This window comes from Phaseolus vulgaris, chromosome 8 (genome assembly GCF_000499845.2).
Source record: "Phaseolus vulgaris cultivar G19833 chromosome 8, P. vulgaris v2.0, whole genome shotgun sequence".
Taxonomy (NCBI): domain Eukaryota; kingdom Viridiplantae; phylum Streptophyta; class Magnoliopsida; order Fabales; family Fabaceae; genus Phaseolus; species Phaseolus vulgaris.
In genome coordinates this window covers 41,231,203-41,248,718 of record NC_023752.2, presented here as the reverse complement: position 1 = coordinate 41,248,718, position 17,516 = coordinate 41,231,203, and the positions used below count along the sequence as shown (strand labels likewise).

The following is a 17,516-nucleotide window of genomic DNA, read 5'->3' as shown; positions in this document are numbered from 1 at the left end:
GCTTAGATGAAGGCGTCGCCTCGGTGAAGGCGTCGCCCAGGTGAAGGCGTCGCCTAGGTGAAGGCGCCGCCCAGGTGAGGGCGTCGCCAGATCGAACAGTGTAAAAGCAAGGCAATCACGGCGTGGTTCCCCGATACCCATGGGTAGGAAAGACCATGGAGGGAGCGACTTCGTGGGGAAGCCTCAGGTCCCGATATCTCGGGAAAGTGATAAAGAGAAGGAAAAGGTGGCTTCAAGGCCATAGTGATAGTACCAGTGAAGGGCAGCCTGACTCGCGAAGTACCCCTGCCGCCCCAGAGACGCCTTCGGGACAGATACGACCCAAGAGGAAGGTCACGCCCAGGATAACCGGGTGCAGGGTGCGAGAGGAAGGCAGATACGCTCTCAGAGTAAGTGGCTAGATACTTGGGGGCATGAGTTGGCACCCAAAAAGCCACCCCTAGCGCAGTAGCACTTCCAAGCAGGAGGACCCACACGTAGAAACGTCCCCAGATGGGCAGAAACGCCCCCAGATGGGGTCATGGCGTCGTGAGGCCCTCCACGTGTACGACAGCAATGCCAGAATAGAAACACCCTCTAGTCAGGTGCCAGGTAATTAAAGATATTCAATACAGTTTCCCTTTTCAGCATTCAGGTACTATTATGGCTCCCAAGCGTTTCAACGTCTTAAATGCGCTACGTTTCGTAATTAAGCGCTTTAATGAGCGCGTTACGTTTGAGTTTAAAAGCGCTTTAAGGCGCTTTAAATGCTGGGGCAGTTTAAATAGCGCTGGGAATGTCGGAAAAAGGGTTGGAACCTTTGACAAATTTAGGAGAAACTCTCTAGTTGCTTGCCCGTGCTTGAGGATTACGTACAAGTGACTGGAGAATATTTTTGCCTGAAGGGGACAACACACACACACATATACACAGTTTCTTTGACCACCTTCAGAGTGCCATACGCGGTGCTCAGATACGTGGGTGGACAGTTTTGGTGTTTCTTGCTGGCTGACTTGAGCATCGGAGTGCAAACGGCCGCTAGGGCGCCTCTTTGTCCTCTTTTTTGCAGGAATTCACAGGCAATCAGTGGGAAGGAGTCCTTAGCTGACGGTTGAGGTCGTGCACGAAGACGTCCCGGTCGCACGGAAAGACGTCCCGGTCAACCCGGATGGAACAGGAAGGCACCAGTTAAAGTTTTTTAAGTCCTTATACGTTTTTTCGGGATGGAGGCACCAGTTAAAATTTGTAAAGTTGGCGATACGTGTTTAAGTCCTCATCGTTTTTCGCGATTGAGGCACAGTTAAATTTAAGTCCTCATCGTTTTTCGGCGATTGGAGGCCAGTTAAAGTTTTTAAGTCCTCATCGTTTTTCGGCGATTGGAGGCACCAGTTAAAGTTTTTAAGTCCTCATCGTTTTTTGGCGATTGGAGGCACCAGTTAAAGTTTTTAAGTCCTCATCGTTTTTCGGCGATTGGAGGCACCAGTTAAAGTTTTAAAGTCCTCATCGTCTTTCGGCGATCGGAGGCACCAGATAAAAGACCTCAACGCCCTTGCGCGTCCTGAGGCAAGTTAAAGACCTCCTCGCCGTCGAGCGAGTGCAGGCGAGGAAGAGTAAAAAGTCCTCAGTGTTTCTGGGGCGAGAAGATGTAACCCCTGGGGCAATGTAGAGGCACCAGTGAAAAGTCCTCCGTGTTTCTGGGGGCGAGAAGATGTAATCCCTGGGGCAATGTAGAGGCGCCAGTAAAAAGTCCTCCGTGTTTCTGGGGGCGAGAAGATGTAACCCCTGGGGCAATGTAGAGGCGAGTTAAAGACCTTCTCGCCGATGAGCGAGTTCAGGCGAGTTAAAGACCTTCTCGCCTACATGCGAGCTTAGGCAAGATAAAATCCTTCTCGTCTCGAACGAGTTCAGGTATGGCGCAGAGGGTGGAAGAAGTTTGGAAGGTGGCTAAGGTAGGTTCGAAGAGAACGCCTAGTCACCCGGTCTTTTGTTTTGAAGTTCAGGAGGTAACGAAGGATCCTAAAAGGCGTTCCTACCCCCAGACAAAGAAGCAATGGCCAAGCATGAGGCCAGAAAGAAGCTGATATCACCAAGAGTCTTTGGCGATCAGGAAGAGTTCAAATAGCGGCGAGAAGGTTAAATGTTTGATGAAGCAGGTCGAGTGGAGCGGTGTTTAAGCCAGTAACTGAGTTACAGTTCATCGCTTGAGGGATATTTTTACGATAAGGTTAATTGCCTTAAGGTTACGAATTGTTAAGTGTTTGTTGCTTAAGGCTGAAGTGATCCGAAGCAGTTAAGTCAAAGGTTGTACCTACAGTTTTCCAAAGTCATTTCTTTGAAATTAAACAAGCAAGGAAAGTTGAAGCGAGTGAAGAAGTTATAAAAGGAAAAACGTAGCCTTTGTCATTAATAGTTAACAGTTCAGAGCATATACACGAAGGGACATGAAGTTTATTACAAGTTATAATACAAGGGAAAGCACAAAGGTGTAGCAGATGAAGAAGAGTTGATTAGTCTTCAGCAGGAACGACTTTCCCATCCACCACTTCATTGTTCAGCGACACCATGCTGAGATCCAGGTCGGGGAACAGGCAAGCAAATTGTTCCCGCGCAGCTTCGAATCTAGCAGCCAGAATTTGAGCAGAGTTCAGCTTGAGTTCTTCAATTTGCTTCTGAAGTTCCTCAATCCGCTTCTTGAGGTCTTCAGTTTGCTCTTTCAGCTCTTATTCTGTTGCTCCAGCTCTTCAACCTGTTTCTTGAGTTGTTCATTGGTCTCTTAAGCCTGGAGAAGGTCTTCAGTAACCTTCTTGGACTCCGCTTGCGCTTGGGCCAGTTCAGCAACTGCCTTTCCTTTCTCTTCGTTGGCTTTGGCAAGATCAACTATGGCGTCGTCCCTCGCCTTTTCCACCTGCCCAAGGAGGGTCTCTCATTCGGCTGACCTTTTCTTAGTTTTTGCACCTTGACGGCGTCGGCCTTCATGAGACCCTCCAGGTCAACCACCCTGACGCGAAGGGGCACAATCTTGCTCTCCAGTTCGACCTTTCTTGAGCAAGTTGATGCACCTTGTGGCGAAGGTCGGGCCTCCTTGCGCGCCAGCCTGAGCTCGGTGTTCATTGCATCCTCCACTCGGGAGTGTTCATTTCTGCGAGCGTCAGGCTGAAAGACAACTTCTCCACCTCGACCCTCATGGTGTTGTTTTCGGTTTTGAGGTTGAAGAGGTCGTCTTGGAGCCTCCTGGTGAGCTCTCCACAGCTCTGGTTATGATCGCCGGGATATCTTCTGCTATGGTCTTCAGCTTAGCAGATAGAGGCTCCCACATCCTAGTGACCTCCAAGGGAGGTTTGCTGCTTGAGAGGCACCAGGGTGAGCCTGTTGTTGGTTCTCGTCGCCACTTTCCTTAGCAGGTTCTTCAGTAGGCGCTTCTTGGCGTGGCGACGGAATCGGGGATTCGGTGATCAGAATCGGAGAGGTATGAGCAACCTCATCCCCGATTGGAGCACTTCTGCAGCTGAGGCGTTTGAAGGGGGACCCCCTCCAGCTGACACATATGGTGTAGAGGCGCTGGGGGGTCCTCCATGAATTTGGCTCTTGGGCCTCAACTGCAGGTGGCGCAGTGGCCAGTGGGACGCTTGGACTGGTGAGCAGGAGCCTGTGGGGGTGGCGATGATGGAAGAGGAGCAGGCGTCGATGGAGGTGTTGAGGGGAAGAGGGGGTGGAGCAGGCGGTGAAGAAGGTGCCACCCTCTTCCTCTTTGAGACCAAACCGTCTTCGGTGGCCTCGTCATCTTCTTCCTCTTCCTCGTGGACACCTGAGGGGCTTTCCTTTGGTCTCTTGAGGACCAATTTCTTGCGTTGGGCAGGTTCCTTGGGTGGTGATCGCCCGTGGACGATGGCTGTCTCCACCACCGAGTTGGGCACCGTTTGAGAACCCATCGCCAACCCGTGGTTCGGGGAGCGCCTTCAGTTCAGCGAGCATGCCTTTGCCCAACATGTTATCTGCATGAAACGAAAATGCATGGGTTAACTCAAGGAAAAAATAAGTGCGTAAGGTAGTACACAGCAAAGCAGATAATGTGCAGGAAAGATAAAACCAAAGTCTTGCGCATAACGCACAAGACGCCCAGAAACAGCAAACAGAAGCAGTATTAAAACAACAGTTAATGTTCTAACCTATTCGAATTTCTAGTTGGTCTTCGTAGAATTCGAAGCAGATCAAGGTGGTGGTAAGGAAAGTAATGTTGGCGTCCGCCACCCTTTTCCAGAAGAGACAGAGATCTCTGTCCAATGCTCCCATGCTGTCAGGACTTCTGGGTCTCCTGAAGCAGCTCTTGGACTCTTTCTTCCCCTTGTCCACCGAGTACAAGGGGAAGCCGTCGAGAAGGGAGGCGTCCTTGTCATTAGCGCGCACTTGGACGAATTCCCTTCCAGTCTTGTAGGATTGCTGGAAGATAGCAAAGATGGACCTCCCAGCAATCGCGTTCAAGCTAACCCACAGGCGGTCTCCTGGGTGTTGGCTTCGAAGAGAAACAGGAATACATCCACGGATGCGGGCAACCCCAGGTGGTCGCACATCACTTGAAAAGCTCGAACAAACGCCCAGCTGTTGGGGTGAAGCTGGGCGGCGGCAATGTTGAGCTCGGTAAGGAGTTCCCTCTCGAATCGGGTGAAAGGGAAACTTCAGTTCACTTTCTTGAATAGGTGTGTAGACGAAGCAGAAGGGCCCGTCGACCTCACTTTGTCATCGGCACAAACGGCAGATCGGGGGGCAAGGCACACATCATTTTTCGTCGTGCTCCTTTGAAATGATTGTGGGCTCATCCCCCTTGTCAGCCGCAAAACTGCTCCCGCAGTATTCACAGAAGATGTCTCCCTCAGAAGGGTCGAGTTGGCCCAGGGATACAAGGTTTTGAAGTCTGGCAGGGGAACGGGGGCTCCTCCGGCGATAGGTGGAGTCGCCTGGGCCAGGAAGGCGGGAAGACGCAGGCCTCTCAGCCTGGGAAGATGAAGCGCCACGAACTCGTGGTGGATCGTGTGCTTGAGAAGGGGGTTTCTTGATGAAGGAGGAGGATTCGGGGTGATCTTTGTGCGAGTCATTGGTTGCAGCTGCAAAGGAAGAAGAAAAGGAAAAATGATCAGGGGTTACAGAGGCTGACTCGATCATGGAAGGAAGGTGTAAAACGAACGAATGTAGGTTCGTTGCGATGATTGACGAAGCCCTAAGTTACGTAGAAGGAGAAATGGAAAAAGCAACCCACAGCGTATGCACCAGGCAGTTACAGGATGATGCGAATCGGTTAAAATGCAAGGAAAACCAGCAGAAGAAGGAAAGTAGGTACCTTTCGATAATCAGGAAGACGATGAAGGTTGATGATGGTTCAGGATGTTGAAGAGCGTGGAGAGAGTTTTTGCAGGAGAAGGTGAGAGCGTTTGAGAACACGAAGAAAGTGATGGAACAGTAGAGTGAAAATGGGTTTAAGAGTTTTTTCGAAAATGGGTTTGGGAAGCGCAAACGATAACTGAAGGAACCGTTGATGAAGCCACGTGTCGAGTGATGAACGAGGGGTTTGGAGGAGCGTCAGAGCAGCAGAAGGTACAACCGCTTGGAATTCTGCGTCAGTGCCACGTAGATCGGTGTTGACGTGACTCTTTCAGTCTTTTCGCTGGACAAGTCTTCGCTTAAGACTGGGGGCTTGTGTACCGCCCTGGTAGTCGGAAGTGATGACGTGGCATCCCGCTACAGTACAGGCGTGTTGGCAAGGCGCCAGGTTGGCAGAAGGGAAGGAAGTCGGGGGGCTCGTGAAGTCGCCAGTTATTAAGTTGGCGTGTTCCGATCTCCAGCATACCAGAATAGGCGATCACCGGGTTAAAGATGAAGTCGCCAGATGTAATTCAGGCGACCAAGCGATTGGAGATCGCTAGAGAAAGCACATCGCCGAAGATGAAGGAGAAGCAGATTATGAAGGTGGCCGGCGAGACCACAGGGAAGGTGTATGAAGGCACCCTAACTCGCCAGTTCCAGTAGAGATCGCACTCCCAAGTTGCCTATGTACTGGGTAGTACCACGCATGGTAACTTAGTAAAACAAGAGTAGAAGCAGCGCCAAGTCAAGGAGGCTCCAGATGATGGCACATGTACAGTTGGATACGAGCCACGTGTCCAAGTCTGTAACTGCCAGGAGAGAGAAGGTAACCAGGTATATAAGAGTTCTCAACGAACTTTCTAAGGTACGCACGTTCAGATTATACTCTTTACGCTTGCGAGTTATAGAGCTGACTGTGAGAGAGGATTTGCACGGTTCTTGTTCTCTTAGTATTTGGTGATTCGGTCACTGACTTGGGCGTTGGAGTGCGATTCTCGGCCGCAGCGGCGCCGCTCTGTTTCTTTGCAGGTTCTTGAGGTGGATCTCGAAGAGGAACGGAGGTGTGAAGCGGTGCACACGTCGATCCTTTGACGAGGCAGTTTCCAGCGTTCTAGTCAACAGGCAGGATCAGTGAGCAATGCACGCGCATCATGGCAGAACTACACAAAGGGATATGAGGTAGCCACATCGGTGGTCGATCTCTCTCGTCAAAGGCCATTCGTGCAGGGTATTACTGGCCAACCATGAGGTAAGATTGCACGAGATACACCCAACGGTGCAAGTAGTGCCAACAACATGCTGATTGGCACAAAGCGCCCCAGAGGAGTTGAGATCGATCGACAGCCCATGGCCATTTCATACCTGGGGGATTGATATTCTGGGGCCTTTCCCTTTGGCGGTACGGCAGATGAAGTACCTTGTGGTTGCCATAGAATATTTCACGAAGTGGATCGAGGCCGAACCAGTGGCACATATCATAGCCCATAAAATCCAGCACTTTGTGTGGAAAAACATAGTGTGCCGCTTCGGAATCCTGAAGAGGTTGGTATCCGATAATGGTACCCAATTTGCAAGCCAGCAATTGGGCAAGCTATGTACGGAACTGGGGATAAAGCAAGTATTTACATATGTAGAGCACCCCCAGATGAACGAACAGGTCAAGTCGGCCAACTGAGTTCTGCTCAGAGGTCTGAAGAGAAGGTTGAACAAAGCCAAAGGGACCTGGGCAGAAGAAGTTGTTGAACAAGATGCTTTGATGTCTCCAAATCCAAGAGGAAAGCTTGAAGACCTTGTTGTTGGGTGTGTGTGTTGTCTAGTTGTTTGAAACTTGTTAATTAACTCCTTAAGTTTATCCAAGTTCATTTGAATCTTTAACCTTTTGAAAAGATTTGTTTTCTAAAAAGCTGTCAAAAATTCAACAGGTTGTTTTACCTTAGCTGTTTTTGAAAAACTTGGTTGACTTTGCTGTCAAACCAAAACAATCGATTGTTTTCCTGCAAACCTTAACATAATTCTGTTAAGCAGTTTTAATATGTTTTAAATGATCCTAACTAACTTGGCTCCTTTATTAAATGCTTTTGACCACTTGGTGGGTCTATATAAAGGTGGTTTTACGCTCCTAATCTTGAAGTAACAGAAAGAGTTTATCAAAACAATTTTTCCAAGATTTGAAAGAGCTTTGGATCTTTCTTAAGTGTGGAATAGGATTGGGTTGTACTTTTGAACTTTAAGCATTGTAATACCCAGGTGTATTCTATTCCCTTCTTCCTTGATTACTTTATTTCTGTAGTTGTGTTGCCAACAAATGTTGTGTGTTCTTAAGGTGTTCAAGATCAACATTCTTGGTGTGGTTTGCCAAAGGTAGTGTGTTTCTTGAGGGGTTCAAGGTCACTACTTTGGTGTGTGGTGTTTGTAATATGGTTTTGATTGCATAGTGGAATACCCAGTGGTTTCTGGGGATTGGATGTAGCTCTTGGTGTAAGAGTGAACCAGTATAAATTGCTTGCGTGCTTATCTCTTACCCTTAACTCTTTAAATTCTGTTTTTAAGTTGTTTTTATAAACTGCTGATAAAAACAACCAATTGTTTCGATAAAACAACCGATTATTTTTATGATATTATCTTAAAACAGTTTTGGGTATTTGTTTCCTTTATTCTTTTCTCTGTAATTCAGCATTGATTTTCATTATACCTTCAAAGTTTGCGAAAATCCCTCTTAAAAAATTCACCCCCCTCTCGTTTAAGGCCATGTATTCTAACAGAAGTTCCTACAATCATGTGGGCCTACCACAGTACCCCTAAGTCCACAACCAAGGAAACGCCATTCAGCTTGGTGTATGGTTTGGACACTATGATCCCAGTAGAAATCCAGGAGAACTCACCACGTTTCTAGAACTTCATGGTCGAGGAGTCGAACAAGGAGAGAAAGGTGAACTGGGACCTGCTGGATGAAATGAGGGAGGAATCAAGGATTAAGGTTGAAGCCTTGAAAAAGAGGGTGGAGTACAAGTACAACTCTAAGCTGAAACCTCGGCAGTTCCAGGTTGCCGACCTGGTGATGAGGAAGGCCCACCCGTACCAGTTAGAAAACAAGCTATCTCCCAAGTGGACCGGTCCTTTCAGAGTAACGGAGGCCCTTAGGAATGGAGCATACAGGCTCGAGATATTAGAAGGCGGCGCGATCCCTCGCACTTGGAACGCGACCAACCTGAAGTTTTATTTTAGTTAATCTTGCATTGAACATGTTTAAGGGGACACTTTTTTTCCCTTGAGAGGGTTTTTTAACGAGGTCACCCGAATAAAATTTATTTAGTTAAGAAATGTGCATTGCAATTAAACGAACCGCTCTCTTGTAGTGATAAGCCAAGAGCGGAAGTAGTATGGTCCCCAAATCGGACCTCCCTCTTGCGTAAGTTCACCAAGCCCGAGAATAGTATGGTTCGCTGAAATAAAGGAACCTCTTCCCTTGAAGTGATACACAGAGAAGCAGAGGTAGTTTGGTCTTCCCAATAAGCCCCTCTCGTGTAAGTTCACCAAGGCGAAGAATAGTATGGTTCGCTAAACTAAAGGAACCTCTTTCCTTGAAGTGATACGCGGAGAACAGAGGTAGTTTGGTCTTCCTGATAAGCCCTCTCGTGTAAGTTCACCAAGGCAAAGAATAGTATGGTTCACTAGTTAAACGAGCTTCTCCCTTGAAGTGATACACGCAGAGCAGAGGTAGTTTGGCCTCCCCAATAAGCCCTCTCATATAAGTTCACCAAGGAAAAGAGAAGTATGGTTCGAATACCAAAGACTCGCCCCTTGACTCTTGTAGCAAGGTCGAGATCAGATATCCCTTGAATTTATACAGCAAGGATGAAATCGCGAAAATGTCCTTCACTTGGGGTAGAAACAACAAGGGGGAGAGACATCCATTCCCTCTTGCTTATTAACTCCAAGGTCGAACAGCAAACGAAACACACATGCTACCTAAAGGGCGAACCTAAATCAGAGGCGCTGTATGGAGAGTGTACCGACCAGGTCATCGGGTGTGATGACGTGTCTAGCACGTGACTATGTGGGGCGTGCTCAGCAGAACACGTGGACAAGAGAAAGACGAATGGTTAAGAAGTAAGCATAGTCGCCGCTCGTGGAAGTTGCGTTCTACAGTGTACATAGTCGGTTGTCGCCGGGTTTGTGTGTCATCGACGTATTAGATAATGGAAGATCAGGTGGTCTGGCATCACTGCAAGAAGCACATCGCCAGACTTCCCAGTAAACTCAGTTGTAGCTGTTGGGGGTTCAGGCGAGGAAGTTCAAGCATGTGAGTTCAGTAAAGATGATCGTTACGTCAGCATGAGGCGCGAAGGTTAAAAGAGTTGGAGTAAACAGCTTGCTCCTCGACGACAGGATTCCAAGAGTGGACGTTCGTCGATGGCGAGTTCCTCTCAGTTAGAACGCGCATGGCATGGCAAAGAGGAAGGTGGCACCTGCGACAAGTACTATCATAGAGATGGTGTACTTTGTTGCATCCGATACTCACCTTGTCCGGTGGCGTTCCAGAGTGTGTTGTGTGCTAGGTTACACCATGAGTAGGAGACTTGGTCGCACAACTGCATGCTACGCAGAAATGGCGCTCGAGTTACCCCAACCCAGATGACGACACGTGTAGGGTTCGATGCTACCTGTTACTCCAACCCAGATAATGACACGTGTAGGGTTCGATGCTACATAGAAGTGACGTTCAAGTTACCCCCGCCAGATGATGACACGTGTAGGGTTGGGTGTTACCTGCTACCCCAACCCAAATGATGACACGTGCAGGGTTGGATGCGAGCCACGCGTCCAAAGCGTAACTGCCTGGAGAGAGAAAAAACCTAGCTATAAAGGTAAACTTAACAGAATTTGCAGAGGTACGTTTTTCATTATGGCTCGTTGCTAGGGTTGTGTGCACTTTAGTACGGTTCTGCAGAGTATATTTTTCTTTAAGTTTTGGGTGTTCTTGTCACTGACTTGAGCGTCGGAGCGCCACCGGCCGCAGAGGCGCCACCTTGTGTTTTTCAGGTTCTCAGAGAGGCTATCTGTGGCGTGGACTTGAAGGGCACGTGGTGCTAAGCTGGTGAGGGAGAACGTGACGAGGCGACGCTCTTACGCTAGGTCAACCGGCTGGAACATCTGGCGCCCACCGTGGGGCCGTATAAAAGGTGATTCCCAACCACAGTTCGAGTTTGTTGAAGTTTTGGTGTTTTATGTCCGGCTGCTTGCTGTCACAGTCAGTTTTCGAAGTTCTCACCGTTTGTTTGGAGTTTCTTTGAGTTGCCGAGTTTGTTGAGGAGGATGAGGACAACGCGGTCCAGTTTAGTTGCGCCGTCGACAGATGAGGATGCTGTGTCCATGACGCAGGTGATGGATATGATGAGGATGCTGCAGGAGAACGTAGCAGCGTCGCGCTCTGAGCAAGAAAGGATGCACGAGGCGCTGGTGGCCTCACAAGCTAGGAATGAAGAGCTCAACAGGATCAACGAGGAGCTGCGTAAAACTCTTCATGAACGGGAGGAACGTGCGGTTGGGGACAGATCTGTGCCCCCATCCCCACCGCGCAGCTTTCCCATGCCGTGTTCTTAGGAGATCATGGATTCAGTGGTCCCTGCTAATACGGTGGCGGTGAAGGCGTGTTTCACCGGAGTGGAGGACCCTGAGGCTCATCTCACGGCGTTTCACACTCAGATGATGCTCTCGGGGGGGTCGGACGTGGTCTACTGTAAGGTGTTCATGAGCACTCTTAGTGGAACAGCGCTAGACTGGTTCGCCAGTTTACCTACTGGCCACATTACCACGTTCCAGCAGTTTTCCAAGATGTTTGTTGATCAGTATATAGTCAACAAGGCACCACCGTTGGTGTCTTACGACTTGTTCGACGTGAGGCAGTACCAAGGAGTGTCCCTGAAGGATTTCCTGAACAGATTCGGAGCTCAGATAGTCCGCTTGCTAGGTAAAGATGAGGAAATGTTTGTACATGCCTTCAAGAAGGGTGTGTTGCCCGGACCCTTTAGTGAATCGCTTATCAGGAGTCACCCCACCGCATTTGCTGAAATCCGGCGACGTGCCATGGCTCACATTGCCGCTGAAAGCGAAGTCTCCGAGAAAAGGGGAAACGTGGCCCCAGCTAAGCCGCGTGCCCAGACAAGGGTCCAGCCGCAGAGGGTAATGGAGGCAGTGGCGGGAAAGAGGGACCAAAGGATGCGTCATCCTTATGACCCTAAGAAGAATAAGGGGAAGGGTCTGGGGCGGCCCCGAGAGACTAATCGCCCGCCAAGGTATGAGTTCGTGATGGGGTTGGACGATCTGATCGCCATCCCGAATATTGCTGCCAGGCTCAAGGTGCCTGAGAAGACAACGGAAAAGGTTTTGGGTCCAAAACCAGACGCGTGGTGTGAGTTCCACAAGAGCTTTGGCCACTCTATCAACTCGTGTTTGGCTTTGGGATACCAACTCGCCGAGTTGGTCAAGTGTGGATTCTTGAAAGATTACTTGCTGGAGAAGCAAGCGGGCCAATCAACAGGTTCCCAACCAGCGGGCAATGAAGGACAGCAGCACGAGGTGCCCATTCACGGTGAGATCCACACCATAGCTGGTGGATTCTCAGGTGGAGGGTGTACTGCATCGCAGCGCAAGAAGTACGCCAGGTCGGTGATGTCGGTGGAAGTTTTTGAGGATCACTCACCCGATGTGGACATCACGTTCACCAAAGGAGACCTTAGGGACGTTGTGCCTCATGACAACGACCCTATTGTGATCTCGCTTGTCACGGCGGGAAGGACTATCCACCGTGTGCTGGTCGATCAAAGAAGTTCGGCAGATGTGATGTTTTGGGCGACTTTTGAAAAGTTACAATTATCCCCCGACCAACTGAGGCCGTATGGGGGCTGTTTGTACGGTTTTGCCAGTGATCAATGGGAAGTCAGGGGATATATTGAGTTAAGGACGGCGTTCACAGATGGCTTGGCCTCACGAACAGAAAAGATCAGGTACCTTGTCGTGAACGCTCCGTCGGCATACAACATCATGTTGGGAAGGCCAACACTCAACAGGACAGGAGTTGTGCCTTCAACAAGGCACATGAAGGTCAAACTACCATCAATGGAAGGGATGATCATCACCATCCGGTCTGACCAAAAGGAGGCGAAGAAGTGCTATGAAAATAGCCTAAAGAACAAGAGATCTGTATGCCACGTATCCACAACGCCGCCCCCTGGAGTGGAACCTGAGCGAGAAAGCCGGCGAGATGTGGATATGGCGTTGGAGGTGGTCATCGAGGACGATGTGCCCGATGTGCCAATGGAGAGTATTGAGGCGAGGTCCGAGGGCGTTACTCGGGCGGAGGAAGAGAGAAGCTACTCCGACACCGCCAGGGAGTCAGGTATCGCGAAGGCGCTGATCTCCAGCAAGAAGAGGCCTCAGCCGGTGGAGGAATGGCTTGAGAAGAAAATCAACGGCAAGACGTTCAAACTGGGGAAAACCTTAGACAGCGAGACACAAGACCAAATTGCCCGGGTTATAAGTAGACATCTGGATGCATTTGCATGGTTTGCCTCTGACATTTCTTGTGCCATCGTTTAGCTATGGATTCCCAAGTCAGGCCAGTCCGCCAGAGAAGGAGAAAGTTCAATGAAGAGAAGAGGCAGGCGATCAAGGAAGAGACGCAGAAACTCCTGGTAGCAGGCCATATCAGGGAGATCCAATACCCAGAATGGCTCGCTAACGTCGTTCTAGTCAAGAAGAGCAGCAGGAAATGGCGAATGTGTGTCGACTTCACGGATTTGAATAAAGCCTGCCCAAAGGATTCTTATCCTCTGCCAAGTATAGATGCCCTGGTAGACAGTGCGTCAGGGTGTAAGTTGCTCAGCTTCTTGGATTCCTTCTTAGGGTATAACCAGATTAAGATGCATCCCATGGACGAGGAAAAGACCGCTTTCATGACAGAAAAGTCGTGCTACTGCTACAAAGTAATGCCCTTCGGGCTGAAGAATGTGGGGGCCACGTACCAGAGGCTAATGGACAAGGTACTCGCCCCAATGCTCGGAAGGAATGTGCAAGCGTACGTTGAAGACATGGTTGTAACATCCCTGGGAAAGAGCAGGCACGTGACTAACCTAGAAGAGTTATTCACCACAATAGCCAGGTACAAGCTGAAACTAAACCCTAATAAGTGTATTTTTGGCGTGGAGGCCGGGAAATTTCTGGGTTTCCTCTTTTCGGAAAGGGGAATCGCGGAAAACCCCGACAAATGTGCCGCCATTCTGGCGATGAGGAGTCCTGCCACTGTGAAGGAGGTGCAGCAGCTCACGGGTCGGATGGCCGCCCTATCTCGATTCGTGTCCGCCAGTGGAGAGAAGGGCCACCCGTACTTCCAATGTTTGAAGCGGAACAACAGGTTCGTCTGGACGAAGGAGTGCGAAGAAGCTTTTGTCAAGCTTAAAGAGTACTTGGCGAGCCCGCCGGTTCTGTGTAAACCTCAAGTGGCAACACCCCTCAGGTTATATTTTGCCATAACTAAGAAGGCGATAAGTGCGGTGCTTATCCAGGATCAAGATCAAGTCCAGAGACCCATCTATTTTGTTAGCAAGGTGTTGCAGGGCCCAGAAGTGAGATACCAGGCTTTAGAGAAAGCAGCGTGGCGGTTGTGTTCTCAGCGAGGAGGCTGCGCCATTACTTCCAGAGCTTTACAGTGTTGGTGATGACTGACTTACCCATCCAGAAGGTTTTGAAGAAACCGGATGTGGCTGGGAAGATGGTGAAATGGGCAGTGGATTTGTCGGAATTTGATATCAAGTATGAGCCCCGAGGACCGATCAAGGGCCAAGTCTTCGCTGACTTTGTGGTCGAGCTATCCTCCGAAACAGTACAGAACGCCGGGGATGATTTTCGTTGGGTCCTCTCGGTGGATGGGTCGTCTAACCAGCTGGGTAGCGGGGTTGGGATTACTTTGGAGGAACCCAACGGTGTGTTGATAGAGCAGTCTTTGAGGTTCGCTTTCAAAGCCAACAACAATCACGCAGAATATGAAGCTTTGATCGCCGGCATTCTGTTGGCAAAAGAAATGGGGGCAAAGGTGCTGATGGCCAACATTGATTCATTGTTGGTCACTGGGCAGGTAACCAGCGAGTTTCAGGCCAAAGATCCGCAGATGGCAGCTTACTTAGAGTATGTGCAAGAGTTGATGAGGTCCTTTGTTTTGTTTGAAGTGGTGCATGTGCCAAGAGAGCAGAATGCCCGAGCTGACCTGCTAGCCAAGCTCGCCAGTTCGGGCAAGGGGGGCAGATAGAGGACCGTTATACAAGAAACTTTGAAGACACCTCGGGCTTTTGTCGCAGATCACTAGGTCCTTCACGTTTGCAGATCGATGGAAAGGACGACGAGGAGCCATAGATTTTTAAGACAGGAGACTTTGAGGACGCCGAGAGTCAGAGCGCGCCCAGCGGAAGAGGTAAAAACGATGCAAGTTTGCGCTATCCACGAACCAGATACGTGGATAACGCCATACCAACGCTACTTGGCAGATGGCGTGCTCCCAATGGACTCAACAGAGGCCAGAAAGATAAAGAAGAGCTCCAGCAAGTTTACCCTCATCGATGGCGAGTTGTACAGGTTCAGGTTTACACACCCTCTTCTTGTATGCGTACACGGAGAGAAGTGCACGAGAATTATGGCCGAGCTCCGTGAAGGGATTTGCGGGAGCCACATCGGCGGTCGAGCTCTGGCAACAAGGACTGTCCGTGCAGGTTATTACTGGCCCACGATGAGGGAAGATTGCAAGAGATATGCCCAGCGTTGCAAGCAGTGCCAGCAGCACGCCGATTGGCACAAGGCGCCCCCAGAAGAGTTAAAGTTAATCTACAGCCCCTGGCCGTTCCACACGTGGGGAATCGATATTCTGGGACCCTTCCCGTTAGCGATCAGGCAAATGAAGTATTTGGTTGTGGCGATCGAGTAGTTCACGAAGTGGATTGAAGCAAAACCAGTAGCCCAGTTCACCGCGCACAAAATCCAGAGTTTCGTGTGGAAGAATATTGTGTGTCGTTTTGGTGTGCCCAAGCGTTTGGTATCAGATAATGGGACTCAGTTTGCAAGTCACCTGTTGAAGAAGCTGTGCGAGGACATCGGAACACAATAGGTGTTTGCTTCTGTGGAGCACCCGCAAACGAATGGGCAAGTGGAGTCGGCCAATCGGGTTCTGCTGAGAGGTCTGAAGAGAAGGTTGGAAAAGGCCAAGGGGTCTTGGGCTGAAGAAGTTCCCCGCATAGTGTGGGCATATCACACCACTGAGCAATCAGGAACCCATGAAACCCCGTTTAGCGTAGTGTATGGATGCGATGCGATGATTCCATTCGAAATCCAGGAAAACTCGCCGAGGTTCCAGAACTTTGTAGCGGAAGACTCGAACGAAGAAAGAAGAATGAACTTGGATTTGCTGGATGAGGTCAGTGAGGAAGCACGGGTGAAGGCTGAGGCAGTAAAGAGAAGAGTTGAGCGTAAGTACAACTCCAGAATAAGGCCGAGGAAATTCAGAGGTGGCGACCTGGTAATGAGGAAGGCCCACAGTATGAGATGGAGAACAAATTATCGCCCAAGTCGACGGGACCGTTCAGAATAATCGAAGCACTCGGGAACGGCGCCTACCGCTTGGAGACGTTGGAAGGAGGGGCGATTCCTCGCACTTGGAACGCCACCCATCTCAAGTTTTACTACAGTTGAAAGTATTGTAAGTAGCGATTACTTTGAACAGTTGAGAATGTTTCAGTTTGAACAGTTTTTCAAGGGGGCACTCTTTTTCCCTAAGGAGGGTTTTTAACGAGGCCACCCAATAAAGAAGTTTTCGAAGTTTATCAAAGTTTCCCAGTTATTAAGTTTGCATGCTCATCGTTTTTTAAGCTTTCAGAAACAGACTTTATCGCCCTTGTGTAGTTTTAAACAATGGTGAATCCAAATCGCATTCATCCAGTACAAAGTTTTCAAAGTATGAAGTTTTAAACCCTCATCGCCACCTGGCAATCGGAGGTGCAAGTTAAAAGTTTTAAGTCCTCATCGCCACATGGCGATCGGAGGCACAAGAATAAAGTTTTTTAAGCCCTCACCGCCACCCGGCGATCGGAGGCACAGGTATAAAACTTTATGACCGCTATCTGGCGAGAAAGAGATTAAAAAGACCTCCTCGCCTCGAGCGAGTGTAGGCGAGAAAGAGATTGAAAAGACCTCCTCGCCTCGAGTGAGGGTAGGCGAGAAAAGATTAAAGTCCTCCTCGCCCTGAGCGAGTACAGGCAAAAGCAGATCATAAGACCTCTTTGCGTAAGCAAATTGAGGCAAGTTGAAAGTCCTCAGTGCATCTAGGGGGTGAGGAGATGTAACCCCTGGGCAAGTTGAGGCATCAGGAAAAGTCCTTCTCACCCTCGAGTGAGTTCAAGCAAGATGAAACTGAAAGGTCAGAGGTGTTAATGACCTTAAGTGCAGGAAAGGAAGGTCGGTAGAAGACGCTTTTTCCCTTGAGTGAAACATCAATATTGACCTAGTAAGGCCAGTTAAAGCCTCCACGCTTGCGGTCGTTGTGAAGGTAGTTAAAATCCTTCTCGTCTTGAACGAGTTCAGGTGTGGTGCAGAGGGTGGAAGAGGTTACAGGCTGGCTGAGGTAGGATCGTAAAGGACGCCTTGGCAATTAAAAGGAAAATAGATTCCGTGGAAGCCTATGGCTTTGTGGTTGAAGCTCGAAAGAAGAGGTACATGGCAAGAACTAAGCTAGCAGAGTTCTAGGTGATGACACAAAAATGTGCATGACACTTGGCAGTTCGGGCGAACGATGTTTCAGATATTAAGATTGACCCAAGCCTACTGCCCAGTAAGTGATCTTGCATTAAGTGTTGATCCTGCCTGTTGACCAGGACGTAGGAGCTTGCCTCGTCACAGGATCGACTTGCGCACCGCTTCAAACGTCCGTCCCTCTCCAAGATCCACTTCAAGAACCTGCAAAAGAACAGAGCGGCGCCGCTGCGGCCGATCGCACTCCAACGCCCAAGTCAGTAGCCGAACCACCAAATACTAAGAGAACAAGAACCGTGCAAATTCTCTCTCACAGTGTGCTCTAGAACTCGCAAGCGTAAAGAGTATAATCTGAACGTGCGTACCTCAGAAAGTTCGTTGAGAACTCTTAT

General features: G+C 49.4%; 2 protein-coding genes across 2 annotated transcripts; both read left to right on the top strand.

The window, feature by feature from the left end:
• Positions 1–10,944: 10,944 nt before the first annotated feature.
• On the top strand, positions 10,945–12,933 carry LOC137825152 (uncharacterized). Its single transcript, XM_068630825.1, has one exon. The coding sequence runs from the start codon at positions 10,945–10,947 to the stop codon at positions 12,931–12,933; it is 1,989 nt and encodes a 662-aa protein (XP_068486926.1).
• Positions 12,934–14,050: 1,117 nt separating this feature from the next.
• Positions 14,051–14,638, top strand: LOC137825150 (uncharacterized). Its single transcript, XM_068630824.1, has one exon. It carries the CDS (start codon positions 14,051–14,053, stop codon positions 14,636–14,638), a length of 588 nt encoding a protein of 195 aa, XP_068486925.1.
• The last annotated feature ends 2,878 nt before the right edge of the window (positions 14,639–17,516 follow it).

Bases quoted from the DNA above. Each gene is read 5' to 3' on its own strand.
- LOC137825150 (XM_068630824.1), top strand. From the start codon at position 14,051: ATGACTGACTTACCCATCCAGAAGGTTTTGAAGAAACCGGATGTGGCT.
- LOC137825152 (XM_068630825.1), top strand. From the start codon at position 10,945: ATGGATTCAGTGGTCCCTGCTAATACGGTGGCGGTGAAGGCGTGTTTC.